The following is a 19,679-nucleotide window of genomic DNA, read 5'->3' as shown; positions in this document are numbered from 1 at the left end:
CACACACACACACACACACACACACACACACACGCACGCACGCACGCACACCTTTAAACATCACTCGTCCTAACTTATCTGTTCACTGAAAATGACAGATTTGTGTCTCAGTTCCAGCTCGTCTCCAACTTCTGCCATTAATCCTGCAGTTATTTAAATACATTTAAAATGTTTTTTTTCTCCAGTTGAAATCTTGTTTTTGTGTGTGAAACAATCAAACACATTTTCTACATTTTACCCTGTAAATAAGTCTTTCATTTGTTGCCAAATGTGTCCGGTGCCGGTCATTGAGAGTGTAATAATCAGTGGTGGGCAGCGCTAATCCAAAAATTACCTTCACAATTTCTAAAGCGCTTATGAAATTATTTAGGTCCGCAACTTCAAATACGCTTATGCCATAGAAAATTAGCGGAAGCTAATTCTAAAGCACAAGTTCAATTTGACACTTACCAGCTGGCAAAATCTGTACAATATCTGTACAATATCAGCACTGCCAACTAGCGGTGTATGAACTCTTATACAGCTTAATTCTACAACCACCGATTGCTGGGAATCTGATTTCCTGAAACAGACCTTTGGCTCCTGGTGTAAAAATTAAAAACTTATTGAGGGTTGCTAGTTCGGCTGCTTCTTTGTCTTTTTCTTTTGTTTGTTGTAGATTTTTCATTAAAGAAGCATCAATAAAGTAATTCTAAAACTGTTTATTGGAAAATTGAAGCAATGCATTCTGGGTACATGACGGATTTGATTTGTGACGGGAAAGCACAGAGAACAGGAAACTATCTGCCCTTCAAAATAAGAGCTTGGATTTTAAAGTTTTCCATGTAGTTGCTCCAGTTGACCGCTAGATGTCAGTCTTCATCAGCATAACATCTTTAAATCATTTCTGCATCTCTAACCCCGTTGCTTCGATCGATTACGTCAAGTATTGAGCTCCAACGTTTAAACTTTTTTTTAAAAAGGAGCTCCGATTGTAAAGTAAAATAAATCAATACATACAAAATTTTGAATGGATTACAAACGTTAACTGTTTTTGCTGGGGGTGCTGTTGGTTAGATCATGTGTGTTGTGATTCATTGACAGACATACCTTCTGCTGTTCAAGATAATGATGACTGGTAGATAATTAGTTATTAGCAGTACCGCATTTTAATTTTAGAAAGAGCAAATCTGCTTATGTATTATAAAAATGAGTAAGACCGCTAAAGTGCAAATGATATATTTAGGTCCGCAATTAGCGGATTTGCGCTTTAGCGGACTGGTGCCCACTACTGGAAATAATGTTCAAATGTTCACATTTTTACAAGTTTTAGAATTTTACATTCGTAGTTTTATACATTTACTGATTAATTGGGTTTACTTCAAAAGTGAATGAGTTACAGATCCAGCTCAGATCCAATCCAGATCCTGTCCAGACCCAGCCCTGATCTAGCCCAGATCCAGTTCAGATCCAGCTCAAATCCAATCCAGATTGTGCCAAGATCCAATCCCGATCTAGTCTAGATCCAATGTAGATTGTGCCCAGATGCAATCTAAAACCAGTCAAGATTGTGCCCAGACCCAGTCCAGATCATGCCCAGATCCAATCCAAACCCTGTCCAGATCCCATCAAAGATCCGGTCCAGATCCAGCCCATACAAATTGTGCCCACATCCAGTCCAGATCCATTCCAGATTCAATCCAAAGCCAGTCCAGATCATGCCTAGATCCAGTCTAGTTCGTGCACAGATCCAATCAAAAATCCATTCCAGATCATGCCCACATTTAGTCCAGATCCAGTCCAGGTCCTATCCAGTCCAGATTGTGCCCAGATCTAGCCTGGATCCAGTCCAGATCCAGTCCATCAATGAACAGACTTTAGTAAAGCTCTCAGCAGATAATCACTGCCTGCACCTACAACTCATTGATGTTTGTAAAACTTGGGTTCTCTCACATTATTTCACAAGATGAGATCAGTTTCACAAAGTGACCAAAACTCTGTTCCTTTTCAGCAGACGATCTTTTTAGTGTCAAACTCTGGCATGAAGGGTGACAGATATGCATTTCTTCAAGGGATTCAAGGCATTTTGTTAAAATACATCTTATTTATTACTACTTTTATTTTGTAATTATTTTACTGTGTCTTTGAAAATTTGTTTTTAAATAGTTTTCCCTCATTTATTTACTCAGTAATAAAATATGTTTTCTTTATTGTTCATTATGGATAACATCAGCTACCAATAAAATAAAATCATGTGTTATAAAACGTTTTTCAAAGATAAAATAGTTAATTTTGTCTGTTCCAGATCAAACTGTGCAGGCAGGTTTTATAATAATGGGATTAACAGATTCTTTAATAGTTTTAGTTTCATGAGCAGAAAAGTACCAAAGTGTGATACCTTTGTTCACCACCAGGTGGCTCCATCTGACCACGTTTGGTTCTAAAGGGAAACGTCTGCATGGACAAATGTCAACCTGCAGGGGGCAGTAGAGCTTCACTAAAAACTGATTTGTTGGATTTGGTAACAATCATGAACTTGTTTTATTAACTCTTCTCTTCTCTTCTCTTCTCTTCTCTTCTCTTCTCTTCTCTTCTCTTCTCTTCTCTTCTCTTCTCTTCTCTTCTCTTCTCTTCTCTAACCTCTCAGAAGACTCAAAATAACAGATAACGTTCTTTTTTTCCCTCTAACGTTCTTAAAAAACAGTAAAAAGAGTATTTTATTAACTTTAATTTAACGTGGACATCCTGAGGAAGGATTCGGGCTGAAAAGCCTGAGCTCCTGTCGGTTCTCTGCTGGAATCATGAAAAATTAATGACGTCTCGGTTCACTCTGGTGTTATTTGTCAATCTGTCTGCTCCTCTAACTTCCTCACTAACTTTCTGTTACTTTGGTTTTCCTGGACAGAATCAGACAAGACTGTCATTTGTTCACAAATAAACACTGATAATAGATAAATAACAAAAATGTATATTTTCTAAAAAAACATCTGAATGTTACAGAAGCTCTGTGTTCCTTCTGATGTTACTGATTCTGAAATTGTTGGACCGAAGAGCTCTAAAAATGGGTCTGAACTGTACTCCTTCACCATTCGACATTTATTACTTTCGCATCGTCAGATCATAGGTTCGAGAGGAAATGGCCGCCTTGTGACAGTGAGTCAGTGATACTAATGGTTGGGAACGTCTTCTGAAAAAAAAAAAAATCTCAGTTGCACTTCTATCAAAACTGATGCTGCGTAAATAAATAACCGCCGGAGCCATTTTAGTCGTTTTTAGGAAGAAGCTAAAGTTGAAAATGTTCCGTTCTTTCAAGAAACACATTTTAAAAGAGATAATGTGTTTAAAATAAAACATTTGTACTAATGGGGACTAATTCCTACTGCTGGCATGAGCAGAAAAAGCTTCCTCAAATTGTCCTTTTCCCATTAACTTTGACTTTTAGCCGACTCCCGGCCTCCAAATGAGTATTTAAAGCAAAAGTCTGGGCTGAACTTTAACCCCTGAATGTGTTGGAAGCGAGGCTCTCTGCAGCTTTTCTCCCCTGAGACGGGCTGCCCAGAAGCGACGTTGATGTTCTGAATATTTGGTTGTAAAGTCTTGACTTGTTGTGACTGAAGCCCTCTGCTGTTCCCTGCTGATTCTAAAGGCGTCTGTTCTGATCTCATCTCAGAGTGGGATTTGGGTTTTTCTCATGCTTTATTATTATTATCTGCTGCAACCTAGCTTTAAAAAAGTTTTTTTTTTATTATTTTTTAGAAAATAATAATATATAAAAAAGAAATGTGATTCAAACTAATTAGAAATGAGTGATAACTCTTTTCACTTAATTTGATTAGATCTGAACCATCATTAACAATACTGTAGAGCTGATCCTCCACCCTTATACTGCTGAAATCACACTGGAAAGAAAGTTTTATAATCTTATTACATAAAGTTTGATACAGTGACAAAGTACATTTACGTCTTTACAGTATTTAAGCAATTTGTTTTAATATTTGTCATTTTATTGTAACTTTTATTCTTATTTTGTTACATTCAAAATAAAAAAATGATACTTTTACTTCACGTTAAAATTTAACACCTAGTTACAAATTTAAATATGACAGTCACTGTAAAAAGAGTCATTTATGCACTGTAAAAAGATGAAATGTTGAATTAACTTAACCAAGATGGTTCCACTAAATCTAGCTGAGTAATGTAAAGAAAATGCAGGGGTTCTCAAACCGTTTGGGTCTGGGGACCCTTTAAAAGGGGGACAAATTTCCAGGGACCCACTCAGGAACCCCATGCTGTTTTAAAAATAATTTACTGTCATTTTAACTTGTAAATTCCAAGGGAATGTGATTTTTTTGTTTGGTTTAGTAATAGTGCATTGTTCCCCATATCCAAAACCAAATGAACAATTTATTAAGGACCCCTAAGTTACAGCTCGTGGACCCCTGGGGGTCCTGTGACCCCAGTTTGAGAACCTCTGTCTTAGTGTGAATGTAAAAGTACTTTGCTTTTACTTTCATTTTCTGTTCAGGTATTTTTTTTTTACTTAGTTATTTCTGTTAAGTGCTTTATAAATCTCTGGGACAAACAGACAAGGTGACAGCTGCATGAATCAACAAAAAGCAACACTTGAAAAAAATGAATAAATAAATAAAAAAAAAACAAGAATTGAAGTGTATATTTATGTTTTAGTCTATCTTCCGGTCCTTTATCTAATTATAGAATCTCCTGATCTTTTGGACCGACATGACGCACTGATCAAGTGGTCTGATACATTCAGCATCCTCATCATCACCATCGTCAAGGCTCTGCACACAAACAACCTCCATCAGCTGAGAATAAAGTATTAAACTAAAACCATCATGGAAAAGTGAAGATGTTTGAGATTACTCAATGTAGTGTTTGTTCATATAAGTATGTTAATTTAAAAAAAAGAGTTGTTTTATAAGTCTGAAAAGCACGGACCCTGTGGCCTGTTTCACGAAAGTAGGATAAGGGATTAAGTTGGGACTTTGGTGTAATCCTGGATGAATTAATCCTTGATTCTGTTGCACAAAAGATGAGGCACGTGCTTCTAAAACAAGTCCAGGTTTAAAGTGGAGTTTATTTATTTTAATCTATTACCTTACTACTTATTATTACTATAACCTTATTACTATCAATTACCTTACTGCACTGGTAGACCATTTCACTTAATTTGAGAAGATTCAGACTATATTGTAGTATTTTAAACTTATTTTAATTTTTGCAGTGACCAGAAATCAGTGTTTCATTATTATTTTAATATTTATTGTTGTTATAAACATATCTGCCTCATTCTTTTTACTTATAAACTGTGGTGGGTAGAGTCCCCCCATAATTGCACTGAAGTAAGAGCAGAACTACTTCAACATATTTTTACTCAAGTAAAAGTAAAAAGTAGACATTCAAGAAATGACTCAAGTAAGAGTAAAAAAGTATTTGGTTAAAAAAAACAACTCAAGTACTAATCAAGACATCAGTCAATTAATATTTAAAAATTACATAATCAGACAGACCAAAAATATAAAGCGAGGTGGGAATTTTGGTATTTTAAAGATCAAAACTAAAAAAAATCATATAAATAACAGAATAACAAATTCAGGCAAAAGAAACATTAACCAAATCAGTTTCTTTCAATATAATTTTTTTGAAACTAACAAAAACTGCAGGTGTGTGTGTGTGTGTGTGTGTGTGTGTGTGTGTGTGTGTGTGTGTGTGGTGAATTTTTGGTGAAAACAAGTTCTTCATTCAGTGAAGTTACTCACAGTGGGCAGAGTATTCAGAAACTTTACTCAAGTAAGAGTAGCAATACTTCATTATAAAATGACTCAAGTAAAAGTAAAAGAAAACATAAGCATAGAAAAAATACTCCAAAAAGTACTTCTTTTTTTTTTTACAAAAAGTTACTCAAGTAAATGTAACTGAGTAAATGTAAGTAGTTACTACCCAACTCTGCTTATAAATATGTCAATATCAAACTATACTCAATGTAGTCCTAATAAACTTTTCTCCACAGCTGTTAGACCAATGTTTGACAATGGTACAGAAAACAAAGGTTAAAGGGGACATATCCTGCAAAATCCAACTTTTTAGCTGTTAAATACATTTTGTTGTGGACTTGGATCCTCTAGGAGCAGAAAAGTTGAATTGTCTCCTGGTGCTGCAGAGACATCTTTATATTCTGTTTGGGTCAGATTTTTCAGCTTGTTCAGTTTTATCTATTTTCTATGACTTTTTCTGAAATATTGTGTTAAATAATCTGTAACAGAATTACCATATAAGGTCTGGACTTACCAACTACAATTTCCTTGTCCTCATTCTCATCTGGTTCTGGGTCAGACTCTGGTTCTGGGTCAGACTCTGGTTCTGGGTCAGACTCTGGTTCTGGGTCAGACTCTGGCTCCAACATGTAAGGTTGGATGGACAAGTCTTTTGTTGCTGACATCTTTTAATTTAATTGTAAATAAAACGTTTCTGCATGCTAATCCCCTCTCAAACTGGAGCGGACCGGTCTGGAAGCTGGAGGGGGTGGGGCTTAAAGCATCTTAAAGGAACAGTAACAAAACCAGCTGCTTTGAGACACACAGCATAAAAGTGGTGAAGGAGGGGCTGATAAAGTTAGAATAAGAAAGAATTCAGACCAAAGCGTTGTAGTTCAGCTTTATAAAGACTCAACTGAATGATTTAAATGTGAAAAGGAAGGATTTAAAAGCAGGATGTTTCTACTTTAACAGTGAAGTGTTGGGTTGTGTTTTTATTGCTCTGCATTTGCTTCCTGTTTGTCTTTATTACCTTCTCGGGCTCCATTTGTGTCATTCTTCTCTTCCTCTGACTCTCCAGAGCTGGCCACACAGAGCCACTAATGGGCTCTCTGACATGGTGGGGGGGCTTACTTAAATGTGTGAACACGGCACACAGCAACACCACCGCACCGAGCGGCGAAAGGCACTTTTCAGCTCAGAGAAACGCGGAGCTCGCCGCGGCGTTCTCCTTACCCAGATGGAGCGCGAGATGTGTCACAGCCTCCAAACACGGTCACATTTGCACATCTGTGTGTGCGCGCGCATGAAAAAGCGAGGACCTGTGTTTCAGCAAGAATTAATGTGAGAATAAAAGATGAATGAATGTTTGTCAGTGTCGAACAGCCCCCTTTGGACACTATTAGGCAAAGATGTGGAAATGGCTTTTTTAAGACGGAAGGAATTTTTCTATAAGGAGCTCATTTCGTCATCGCAAATGAAAGCAGAGTTTTTTTTTCCAAGAAACATAATTTTTGAAGTATATGAGTCACCAGGCGTTACAATAAAATGGCCAAACTGCAGTCATGTTAGTTCATGTATCGCATAGATCTGCAGAAATAAAAGGAAATAAAGCGAACGTGTTGCTTTGCGGTGAGGTGATGGAAGAAAGCTAACGTGAGTTAATAGAAATTTTCACTACCAGCTCCTGGGACTGAAGTTTGCGAGTTGCGTCGAGGATGAGTCATTCAATTTGGAGGCAGTCGGCCAGTCTTTTGTGCCGCAATATGCACACATTACCCAGTCCGCCTCTGTAGACAAGTCTACACACACGTACACGTGCCCTTGCATACAAACATTTTCACATTTCACTCGAAGAATTTCTTGAATACGAATCCTTCTGTTGATCAGGGTAATAGTGTTGATCTTTGCTTTGCACGGCAGGTCTCTTTTGGGAGTTTGCTCTGTAATCTTTTGACATCTGAAAGGAATGTTCCCATGCTCTGCGCTGAGACAGCTTTGCATGCATATAAACACCTAATTGGCTTCAAATGCCATCAGCAAGAAAAAAAATAGATGAATACAGGCAGAAGCACAGAGTACGCGAGAAAAAAAGGGATCAGGGGTGGAGGGGAAGTACGAAACGGGGCGATGTGGGGTAACATGACAACATTTAAATGGGGAAATAGATAATGATAATAGAAGGTAAAGAAGAGAAGGAAAATGACTGCAAGAAGCTCCGAAGGAACCCCTAACCCCCTCCCTGAAAACCCAGGAGGTCCTTATTGACTGCTGACTAATTAGCAAGGTCTAACTTTGAGTCCCACTGATTACGCGGCAAGAACGTTGAACAAAGCCTCCACTCAAAAGAGTCAAGCTCTAAATGGGACACTGCGTTTATTGAACACAGCCGTTGCCCTTTTCACTAAATCCTGTTTACAATGGCAGCAAGAAAGACCCGCCACGCTGGCATTTCACTGCCATTTAGCCAAAAGAAGCAAAGTATCTTGAGGTAATTAGTCCAATTATGAGGCTGTTATCAGCCTTTCTCAAAGCCTGGGCGCATGTTAAATTCGTACTTTTTTATGGTGGTGGGCTGTGCTTTCTTCATTAATCACTGCAGACGAAAAGTGGTCCTAAGTGCTTCAGGTGCATTGTTTGGCCTTACACTCGATGTGGAGATGCAGGGTTACTCTGATGAGGAGGGGAAAAAAGAAAAAGAAAAAGAAGATTCATAATGAGGCTTCAAGCAAACACAACATGGGTTAGCAATAAAAATGGATAAACAAAGAGTTTTTAAAGCAGTGGTCTGGCATTTAATTGAATGTTTTGTGTATTTAATTTATTTAGATCATAATGGAGACTCTCTGTGCTAGAGACCCTGAAACGTTACTTTGTACTCCTAATGCAGTGGAATCTTTAATTTGCGAGACAGCTTTTCAGTTGGATTTTTTCTTATTACTTTGTAAGATTAGATTAAGACATGCAGTATGAGTGTTTGTGTGGTTTGCTGTGTAAAACTTTTTATTTAGAACAGCAGAAGTTGTTTATGAAGCACAAGCATGTTCCAACTTCTTCACAGTGGAGTTTCTTGAGAAGAACTAAAAGTAATGATGTCTTCTATACAAAGGTATTCTGGCCAGATGTATTATAGGACTGTATCTTTGTATCTATTTTGTTGAGTTATTAAAATTACTTCAAAAAGACATCTATCTATAAATATAATGTCTTATGCTTGTATCAGAATTGACGAGAAATAAAAAGGTACAGCTCTTTCATTGTACCACAATTCAGTTGGGGAGACTTGAGAATGTTTTTTTATTAGCTTGTACAGCTTATTTAAATATAAATTTAAATAAAATAGCAATAAAGTGAAGAATTGAAGCTTATGGTAGCAGTGTTTTTACAGAGATTTGCTGAGAGGAGTCAGCCTCAGTTCTGATAAAGAACAGGAGATAAACTCAGTCTCCATTTTCTGCTGTTTGGCCATAATCGTGTCACAGTCGGGTCCTTCCCCCAGTGACACTTTTCAGCTCATCCTGGGGGACTCCAAGGCGTTGCCAGGGAAGTCATGGGTCTTCCCCGGGGCCCTCCTACTAGTGGAACATGGCCAGAGCACCTCTAAAGGGAGGCGTCCTAATCAGATGCATGAACCACCTCAGCTGACTCCTTTCGATGTGGAGGAGCAGCGCCTTTATTTGAGCTCCCCCCGGATGATGGAGCTCCTCCACCGATCTCTAAGGCGGAGTCATTTTGTCCACTTTTATCCGGGATCTTGTTCTTTCGGTCGTGATCCATGACTCATGACCATAGGTGAGGGTTGGAACCTAGATGGACCAGTAAATCAATAGCTTAAAAACTCCATACTTGGGCGTGAGTCCCGTGAACGTTTGAGACTTCATACTCAAGCATACTGACCTTCTGACAAATTCTTTTATTTCTCACAATTTCAGTTTGCAACTTAGCTTTAAAACAAAAGAAAAGAACTACCTTACCCAGGATCTGAGCTTTTTCCTCCCACAAATTTGTTGCTCGCTAAAAGTCTTTAGATTCCTTCATTGACGTATCATAAAGTTTTCTAATCTCCTCCATTAGACGTTCTTCAAATTTTGACTCCATTTCATCCACAAATGACATTGAATCTCAAATTTATCTGCTTGGTGTTGCATCCAAAACAGTTCAACGTAAACTCACTAGCAGTTTATTGTGTGACACCATGGACGCAGATGTAAAAAATTGGTCTGTATCGAGTATGCAATGAGTCCGCCTCGAGTCTGCGCGGACTTCCGCGGAGCAAAGTACGCCTGAGTATGTTGGGGCCTTTACCTTTCGGCTCAGCTCCTTCTTTACCACGACCGGCCGAAGCAACACCCTCCTTACTGAAGACGAGGTCCCAATCCCTCAATCCATCTCCCGCTCCATCCTACCTTCACTCATGAACAAGACACCCAGATACTTAAACTCCTCCACTTGAGGCAGAGATTCTCCCCCAACCCAAAGGGAGTATTCAACCCTTTTCTGCTTGAGAACCATGGCCTCAGATTTAGAAGAACTAATTCTCATCCCAGCCGCTTCACACCTGAACCGCCCCAGTGCACGCTGAAGGTCTTGGCCAGAAGACGCCAACAGAACCACATCATCTGCATACAGCAGAAACGAGACCATGTTGTTTCCAAACCAGACCGCCTCCTTTCCATGACTTTGCCTTGAAATCCTGTACTTAAACACTATAAATGTAACAATATACAGTGGTGGACAAAGTACTCAACTCTAGTACTTGAGTAAAAGTATTGATACTCATGGTCAAATCTACTCCACTACAAGTAAAAGTTACTCAGTCAAAAATCTACTCAAGTAAAAGTACTGAAGTACTTACTTTTGAAAATACTTAAGTATTCAGAAGTACATGCATTTTAAAGTACTTAAGTACAAAGTAAAAGTACAAATTACATTCTCTTTTTTACTTTTCTTTTTTTGTCACTTCAGTAGAAAACGAAACTAAATATTAGTTTATTTATTTTATTTATTTCTTCATCATCAGTGACTTTTTTTAAGTGAAGAGAAAATGGAGACGGAGAGAAAAACAGAGAAGTAATTAGAAAGATAGAAAGATTGAAATAGTGATTAGAAGTATATTAAATTTACACCAACAAAACACAGGACCACACACCCAACATCTGTCCGCTCACCTGAAAAATAAATGGATAAATACATGGAGGGCATACATAAAAATACACACATACCCATACATATATAAAGATATACATACATACATGCCTACATTCATAAATATTGTCAGTATATACACACAGACATTTATACACACTCAGTGACCAGTCAGAACCCCCCGGATCAGAACACCTGTTTGTGAGCAGTTGTGAACATGCGTGTATATACAAGATTTCCCCAATGGAATATTTAATAGTGACTGTGGAGGACCGAGACCCAACCCCCAAGACACGAGGCAGACATAGGGAAGACCAGAGTCCAAGGGCCTGAGAGGAATCCCGAGCGCAGAGCCCCAAGGGGCACCCGCACGGTGCTCTAAGCTAGCAGTTAGCACACAATGGTAGACTATTTTTCAATCATCTCTCACAGCATTAAACCACAACCACCCTAACTAAAGTCAACTTCATTTAAAGGGTTTAAACTAGTGAGAAAAATGTTTGCTGACTTACCTCAATGTRCTTTCTCAGGTTAGATGGTGAATTATGGAACGCTGAAAGGTACTTTACCCGTGGTAAACAGAGAAGACATTTGAACTGATACGTATTATTTTTAAGTCCTAAAACCTCGAACATTGAACTGAGATATGGCCATGGGTGTGCTGGTTTCTCTCCTTGCGTTTCCTCAGTGGTCTCCATTGCATCTTCTTTTGTCTGGTTCTGCTTGAAATGAAAGTAAAGTGATGGGAGCGCGCGCTCCGCTACCGAGAGTTAACGAGTGTGACGTAGGCTATAAGCTACGCATGTGATTGGTTACCTTTGTGACGAACATAGCTTGTGGCCAATTGCATTTCATGAAAAGAAAAACCGGAACAACAGATTTTTTTTTTCTTTTTTTCTTTTTTACAGCGGATTATAATATGCTGATCTAAAAGGAACGAGTAACTACAAGCTTCCTAGAAATGTAGTGGAGTAAAAAGTACAATATTTGTCTTTGAAATGTAGTGGAGTAAAAGTAAAAAGTTCCCAAATAAATAACTACTCAAGTAAAGTACAGATACTCAAAAAATGTACTTAATTACAGTAATAAAGTAAAAGTACTTTGTTACTGTCCACCACTGACAATATAAACTGCAAATATACAGGGGATGTACTGTATATGTAATTATGTATACAGTATACGGGTGGCTCAGTTGGTAGAGCTGATGCCTCCCAGCAAGAAGTCGCCGGATCGAATCCCGGCCCAGGGAACCTTTCTAGGTAGAGTTTGCATGTTCTCTCCGTGCATGCGTGGGCTTTCTCCAGGCACTCTGGCTTCAACACAGAGACCAAAAACATGACTGTTAGGTTAATTGATAACTCTAAATTGTCCCTAGGTGTGTGTGAGAGAGTGAATGGTTGTTTGTCTCACTTGTCTCTATGTGTCCCTGTGATGGACTTGCGACCTGTCCAGGGTGTACCCGCCCCTCGCACTGTGCTGGATATGGGCACCAGTGACCCTGAAAGGAAGAAACGGGTATAGATAATGGATGGATGGATACTGTATATGGAAATATAGTAACATTTCTTATTATTATGGCTAACAAAGCAAACAAATCAACTTGAATCTCAGTTTTCGAAGGGGTCCTGAGTGATGTGCATTCTACGTAGATCCAATAGTGGTCTTTGGTTTGCCGCCGTCTTTTATTCAGGTGAAACTATGTGACAGGATAAATTCTCAGCCCCTGTTGGTATTTCTCTGAGGCAGTTGCTAAGATACTAATGTTCTCCATAAATCAGTTCATTATTTGAAGTTACAGGTTCATGAGTGAAACTGAAGCTCATTGCATCTCTCGCCGAGACTTTTCACCTGGGCAAACAAGAACTGTCAAAAGTGCTTGTAAGGAGAAGCAGCCACGTGCCGGAGCGTAATTACCACGGGGAGGCTCATAACTCAAATCAAGGGTGATTGGTCAACATTGTCAGAAACTTACCTCATTTCGAAATGTTTGATACTAATTGCTACCTCGTGTGCCGGTCATCAAACACCTTTCGACTGGCCCACAAGCAATCATCTTCCTGCTGCCTCCCATCTGTGGTGTCAGCTTCAGTTATGGGAACTATTTATTGGATTTGATTAATGTTCGTGTGACATCGAGCTGAACTTTTAGATTTCTGAGAGGCTGTGTTGGGTAGATTTATGCTAATAAAGGAGGCTTGATTTTCCCAGTGTTTCTGGATGAGCTCTCATCTTTTCTGCATCTTGAGATTTTTTTTTCTTTTCTGAAGGGTCTACCAAAGGGTAACTCAGGGGTTCAAACACAAGTGTGGTCTTCAAGTGGCCATACTGAGGGCAAAGTGGCAGCAAAAAATTTGATGCGAGAGATGATGGATTTCTAAAGGTGCAAATTATAGCTGGTAACAGTCTGTGGTTTGTTCTGACCCATGTTGAAAACGCATTTTATGATTGTAAAATAACAGATTTTATTTTTAAAAGGCTTGCTGGTATACTTATGACTTCATGTCTTCTATTATGATTAAGTTACGTCTTAAAAAACAACAACCTTGTTTTATGATGGAAACAAAAAAGTGCCACACGGTGCTAAAACCCAACAGGTCTCCATGACAACTAGAACAGCAACAGGTTTGCTGATAAGAGTTGTTGGAAAAGGAGCAGAAACGAACCACTGGCATAGTTCACAGTAATGTTATATTTATCAGTTTTGTGTGGGTCGGTACATTGTTCTGATTGTGAGGCATAAGACTCCTTCGAAAGGTTTTTACATAACCGCCTATTTCATGGCTACTTTTCACTAAACATATACAAATGAATACTGAGGTGCATTAGACTGTTAATAATTTTATAGAATTGTTTGTAATTCAATTAAATGGCATTAGTTTTCCTTATTTTTGCATAAATCCTACTGTGGCTTTTGCCTTTTTTTTGCTTTTATTATAACATGTACAGTACATGGTGTAGGTATTTGACAACAAAACCAAATTTTGCAAAACTATTTTTACAATCTTAATTGTTATAAGCATACAAAGAAATACTGAGAGCAATATAGCGCATTCTCTGTGTTTCATCATGCTTAAATTACACATTTAGAAGCCTAAAAAGTTGTGCAAGTGCAACTTCATACATAAATACCGAAAGAGTTCTAGTCTAAACTGTTAAAGTTGGACCTCAAATTACAATAAAATGTCCTTTTAGGTTTACACTCATCATTTCTTTGCGTATTTTAAAGGTTCTTGTTGCAAGATATTAAAAAAAGTGAATTTCCGGAATTATTATTATTATTATTTTATTTAATATACAGTAAATTCAAGTGTACAAACGTTTAGGGATATAACAACAATAAACAGGTGAAATAACATTTTCAAGGCACAAGATAGAACAGAGCAAACAATAGAAATAAACAAAATAATAATAATTCATACACATTCCACATTCCCACAGTTGTAAAACTACAATCAGAAGTCTTCAAATATTTTCAAATTTTCAAATCCATTCCATAGAGACTTTGCATTCTTACATTTCATTCGTTTTAAGAATTTCCGGAATTATACCTAGCAGAAAAAGTAAGGAAATTAGTGTTTGGTAGATTATTTCTTTGTTGTAACAATACTTCTTGGCAATAAATCGTATATCGGGCATCTGATTGGCAGCAGGGGGGTCCAGAAATTCAAAATTAGTGGCAAGAATAGCAAAATAAGCTGTTTGGCAGAGATTTGTCTAATCTGCTGCTCATCCCACAGGTGCATGTTCCTTACAAATGTGGCTCGATTTGAAAGAGAATTTCCAGCGGTATAAGATTTATTGCCAAGAAGCTTTGTTATAACAAAGAATTAAACAAACACACATTTCCTAACTTTTTGTGCTAATAGGGCAGTATTAAATAGTTTACTTTAGTAGATTTCCAGAAATGAATTTCTAGAACATGGGTTCATACACTGTAAACAAATAACTCAGCTGAATCTGCCAGAAATCAAACTGCAATTCATAACTTTGAGTATGTCATCTTAAAGCTGAACTTATGAACATTTAATTTAGGAACCCCCTCATCTATGGCAGGGCTGTTCAACTAAATTTCTCCGGGGGCCACAGTTACTGCAGGCCAACAGCTCAGGGGCCGAACATCCAGCAATTAAAGTCATGTAAATAAACCAAGGATTACAAATATCTGTTACCTTTGAAATTGTTTATTTTGCTGCATTTAATCATGAATATAACATACAGAACCCTATGTAATAAAAGTAGTGATAATAAAACAATATCAAAAACAATAATAACACATTATGCCTCCTATTTAACACAAATATTATTTTGACATCTCTGCCAAATCTTTAAACCAATTTTCTTTTCTTTTTTTATAGTTTTATCTTCAACTGCTTGTAGTTTTAAATGTCTTGGATGTTCATAGAAATGTTTTTTACCAGCTTGTAGCCAAGATTCTGACATTTCTGTAGATACCACATATGACTATGTCTAACTAAAATAACTTGTAGTAATTAAAGTAGAAACTGGGAGTTTGGCTTTAGGAGATGAATGAACCAACTGGCGGTCCAAACTTTGGTCATTCACGGGCTGGATGTGGCCCACGGGCCACCAGTTGAATAGCCCTGCTCTAAAGTAGCTGCGAACCCCCAAGGTTGTCCTTCTGTCAGGATTTGATCCAGCTTTGTTGTGTCTTTATATGTTCCAGAGTAACAACTTCATACCCCCAAACACACTTGTGTGTATTGAGAGCAACAAAAGTGCTACATATCTGTCGAGCACAAATTTGTGTCTTAAAAAAGTAATTTTTAAAAACTTGTTCCTTGTGTTTTTATTTTTTTTCATCAGTTTCTTTCTCCTCTTGAAGATATCTTCATAACATCGCAGAATAGAAAGGGCCGTTGGCAGTTTTTACCCCCAAGTTTTCCAACTCATATGGGACCTTTTTAAAGCAGATACTTCCTGTGGTGTATCTGTTGTTGCTTGTTCTAATATTGTGTTTGAAGTTGGTGTTTTTTTATGCTTATTTATCCTTAGAGACAATGTTATGTGGAGCAAAATAATAATAATAATGATAATGACACAAACCAAAAATAGAAAAAAAAAGTTTCAAAGTTGTTGATGAAAATTAGCATTTATGGTGGCCAGAAGGTCAGTAACAGTTTGTAACGAAGGTTAAATTTGCACAGAGACCTCGTCATGCATGAAAAACTGCATCTGCTCAGATGTACTGGGGATACATTTTACTAACATTATTCTTGTTTGTCTTAAGAGCCTTTTGGCTGTGCGTAAGTGCAGATGGAACAAAAATTAGAGTTTTTCCGCCGCTTTCCTTCCAGATCAATAAACACAGTCTTTTTTTTTGTTTGTTTCTTTTTGAAGAACAACTTGAGGAGGATAAATTGCACAGTAACGGAGGTAAAGTATTGTCATCTGAGCTTAAAAACACTCATTTTGGCTGCCCACAAGTCTTTTGCTCTGCTTTGTTTTATTTATTTATTTTTTGCTCATTCACTTGAAAGTTTGAATAAAAGTTGGCTTGTGTTCTGACTCATGCAGCTTCGCCCAGCTTTGTTTTTATGCACTATTTCTCTCATTTTCTTGCTCCATCCACTGATGCTTAATCAGCGTCACGTCAGCATATTTTAACGCTGCTGCTCTGCTAATTTATCTACATTAGAAAACAGTAAAAGTGATTCCGCGAAACGAACATTTCGCTTATTGCTTGCATGTTGCTTAACATGACTGATTTCACTGCTACAGTTTGAAGATATTGCTAAGATATTGACTTAGAATAAATACAAAGCACAAGTGTGTCCTGATACACCTAACATGCAAAGACGTTTTAACAAAAAATAACATTTTAATTCAAATGGTATCTAGACATGCATTTTTCCACTGTAAATGGACTTTTTGTTACTATATTTCCATTTCAGAATAAAGCAGTATTTAAAGCAGAATTATGAGGTCTGTATTAAAAAACATTTTCATATATAAAATAACCCATTTGTCTGCAATAAACTGACAAAAAAGCAACCTCAAAAATCTGTGCAAATTCCACCAATGATAATTGCATGGGTAGATACCACAATAATGTCATGATCTGCTATTTATTAGCCTGAGTTAATCGTTCAATGACTCTAAATGTGTTTAAATTGGAAAGTTCAGTTGTGTCTAACTGGATAAATCGAAAAATTCTGCTTTTACTGGTTTTCAAATTCCCCATTTTCTTCTAGTCAGTTGGAAAATAAGCTGCAAGTTCATGGTTTAAGACTGCATTTATTGACTGTAGTCCTAAATACTTGGGCTGTAAAACAGTTTTTGTTCCTGGCAGGTGTCTTTTCCCAATTTTTTTTTAATCGCAAAACATCTGAAAATAACCAGTTTTATTTTTAAGCTTTGCTTTTGTTGCTTACAGGATAAATTTTTTGACAAAAAAGCTACCAAAACGTCACTATTTTTTTTAGTGTTTTGTAGAAAGATTTTAGTAGAAATTTCTATAAAATCTGAAAGTCATGTTTCAAACTAAAGTTAAAGTTTTACAAAATTTTAGAAATGTCTTCCTAGATCTAGATAGTTCAGGAAGGTTTTTATCAAACTGAAAACCTTTACATGTTATCTTTTTTATGTTGTTAAATGTTTTGAAAACTATACTTTTAATACCACAATATAGGCAAAGTTGAAAATCATTAATAACTGGTTTCACATAGTAAAAAGGCAACAATAAGACAAAAAGGAAACTTTGTTACTTTGTTTCATCAAAAACGACCCTGCAGTTAGAAATTATTGTATCATGAAAGACCAATATGACATTTATTTTATTAATTTTTATTATTTTTAAAAAAAATATGAGATTAAAGTCTTATTTTACACTAATAAAGTCATTATAGGAGAACTCCTACATGAAATAGCAGTTTTACTACTAAGTTAAAATGAAGAATGTTGAGCATCTTGTGAAGTTATAATTTGGTATTGGCTTTACAAATAAATTAACACGTTAGTATCAAACTATTTTCAAAGCAGGAATTTAAAACGATTGTGCAAATGACTATATGGATAATGTGTTAAACTAAAGTTATGTGGCATTCCAGTTAGTGGGTGCACTGACATAAGCAATGGTGGACTACCTCAATGGACATGTCCTGTAAGAATTTGACTCTTTTCTTGTAATATTTTGTCTATTTTCTAGTAAAAAAAATCTCTCTGTGGCACTAATGCCCAGTCGTAAGAAGAAGTTTATTTTGTTCATGATAATTTTTACTGATCCTAAACCAGCTGATGAAGTCAGTCAGTTGTTAGATAAAATATCCTGATGCAGCTCAATAATCCAGGTTTAATGATCATTAAAGAAGAACCCGTCCAGAGGATCTCCTTATTTTTTCTTTTTGACTTAGATAAAATATTTCCTGCCAAATAAAACTAAGGGCAACAACAACACTGACAAGGACAGGTTTGGACTCACTGGTTAGCAGGAACTGAACTTTTAAAATAACTTTAAACATGTTTTATGCAGTAGGTGACAGCCTGGTGTTCTGACATTTCTCCTCTTGCATTCTTCCCACAGGGAGCCAAGCAAAACAGGACTGGTCCATCCCGTGGCCCACCTCTGAATCTGGCAAAGAAAACACCCCAGTGTGTCAGCCAGAGCCCAGTCAGTGGATTCGTTTCCAGCTCTCCCAAAGCCCCCAAGTCCAGTCCAAATACAACCAGCACATGTGCCACAGTCCCCAGGCCCTGGCCCCCTCGTTGTATGCTGATCGACTAACTGTTGAAAACCCAGCCATGGGACTCTTCCCTTCCCTGGACTCGGGCCATCGCTCACTGCCCCCGTCCCCCCGCCAAAGGCATTTTGGCCACACACCCCCTCGGACTCCTCTGGTGGTCAACACCATGACGCCACCTGGCACCCCTCCCATGCGACGAAGAAACAAAGTGAAGGCCCCCGGAACGCCACCGCCGCCGAGCCGTAAGCTCATCTACCTGCTGCCTGGCTTCACCACGCTGCACCGCAGCAAATCCCATGAGTTTCAGCTGGGGAACCGCTTGGAGGACACGCAGACACCAAAGTAAGCTTCATGATACTCTAAAATTTCTTTATAAACTGGAGAGTGTCTTCTGTTGACAAATATTGACTGACTATAGAAGAAATGTCAGGGCCGGCTCATGGCATAGGCAGGATAGACAAATGCTAAGGGTGCCGGACATCTAGGGGACAATTTTTTAAAAAACTTTTTATCAGAATATAATTGATTTGGTTTGTAGAATAATCACTGGTTACTCAGGTGTATGAAGGTAACTTGTTCTGTGGGTTTCTCAGCAGAAGATATTTTATGATAAAAGTATCATAAGATGCAGTCAAGACTAACTACTGGTGATTAGTGTGTAAATAAAAAAAACACAATAATGATAATGGAGGTTTCAGTTATGATACTTTCAGGTTAAAGTCTGATTTTCAGTGGTCTGCTTTAATAAAAAATACAGTTTATGTTTTATTTATTCCAAGAGTTTAGTAAAATGCTCTTCAAACGGCTGGAAAATGCGTAGTTATGAGTATTTCTTACCAGGAGGAGTTTTCTTATATTGTTAACTATTTTAAATGGACAATCTGGTTTCAAAAGATATAAAAATTATTTCAAAGACAAACCATTATTATGACCCTCCACACACACACACACACAAAATGTGGTTCATGTTGTTTTTGTATCATTTCTTTTCTTTATTTATATTTTATTTTGTCAGTGAATTTTGGTTCAACCGCAGCACGAAACAGCTGCACCGACCAACATGAAATTTGGTAGGAAAGTA

General features: G+C 37.4%; 1 protein-coding gene across 2 annotated transcripts in view; it reads left to right on the top strand.

The window, feature by feature from the left end:
* The window catches only part of ksr2 (kinase suppressor of ras 2), a 127,760-nt gene that overhangs the window by 16,381 nt on the left and 91,700 nt on the right, over nt 1–19,679 (top strand). The window contains exons 4-5 of one of the 2 annotated variants that reach the window (XM_014011141.1): nt 16,257–16,292; nt 18,439–18,940. In XM_014011141.1, the coding sequence (XP_013866595.1) occupies nt 16,257–16,292; nt 18,439–18,940 (538 nt within the window). The remainder of the gene's footprint in view (nt 1–16,256; nt 16,293–18,438; nt 18,941–19,679) is intronic. The other variant, XM_014011142.1, reaches the window with a different exon arrangement.

This window comes from Austrofundulus limnaeus, unplaced genomic scaffold (assembly GCF_001266775.1).
Source record: "Austrofundulus limnaeus strain Quisiro unplaced genomic scaffold, Austrofundulus_limnaeus-1.0 Scaffold77, whole genome shotgun sequence".
Taxonomy (NCBI): Eukaryota; Metazoa; Chordata; class Actinopteri; order Cyprinodontiformes; family Rivulidae; genus Austrofundulus; species Austrofundulus limnaeus.
Note: the sequence above shows the minus strand (reverse complement) of the source record. Positions and strands in the feature narration are given on the sequence as shown.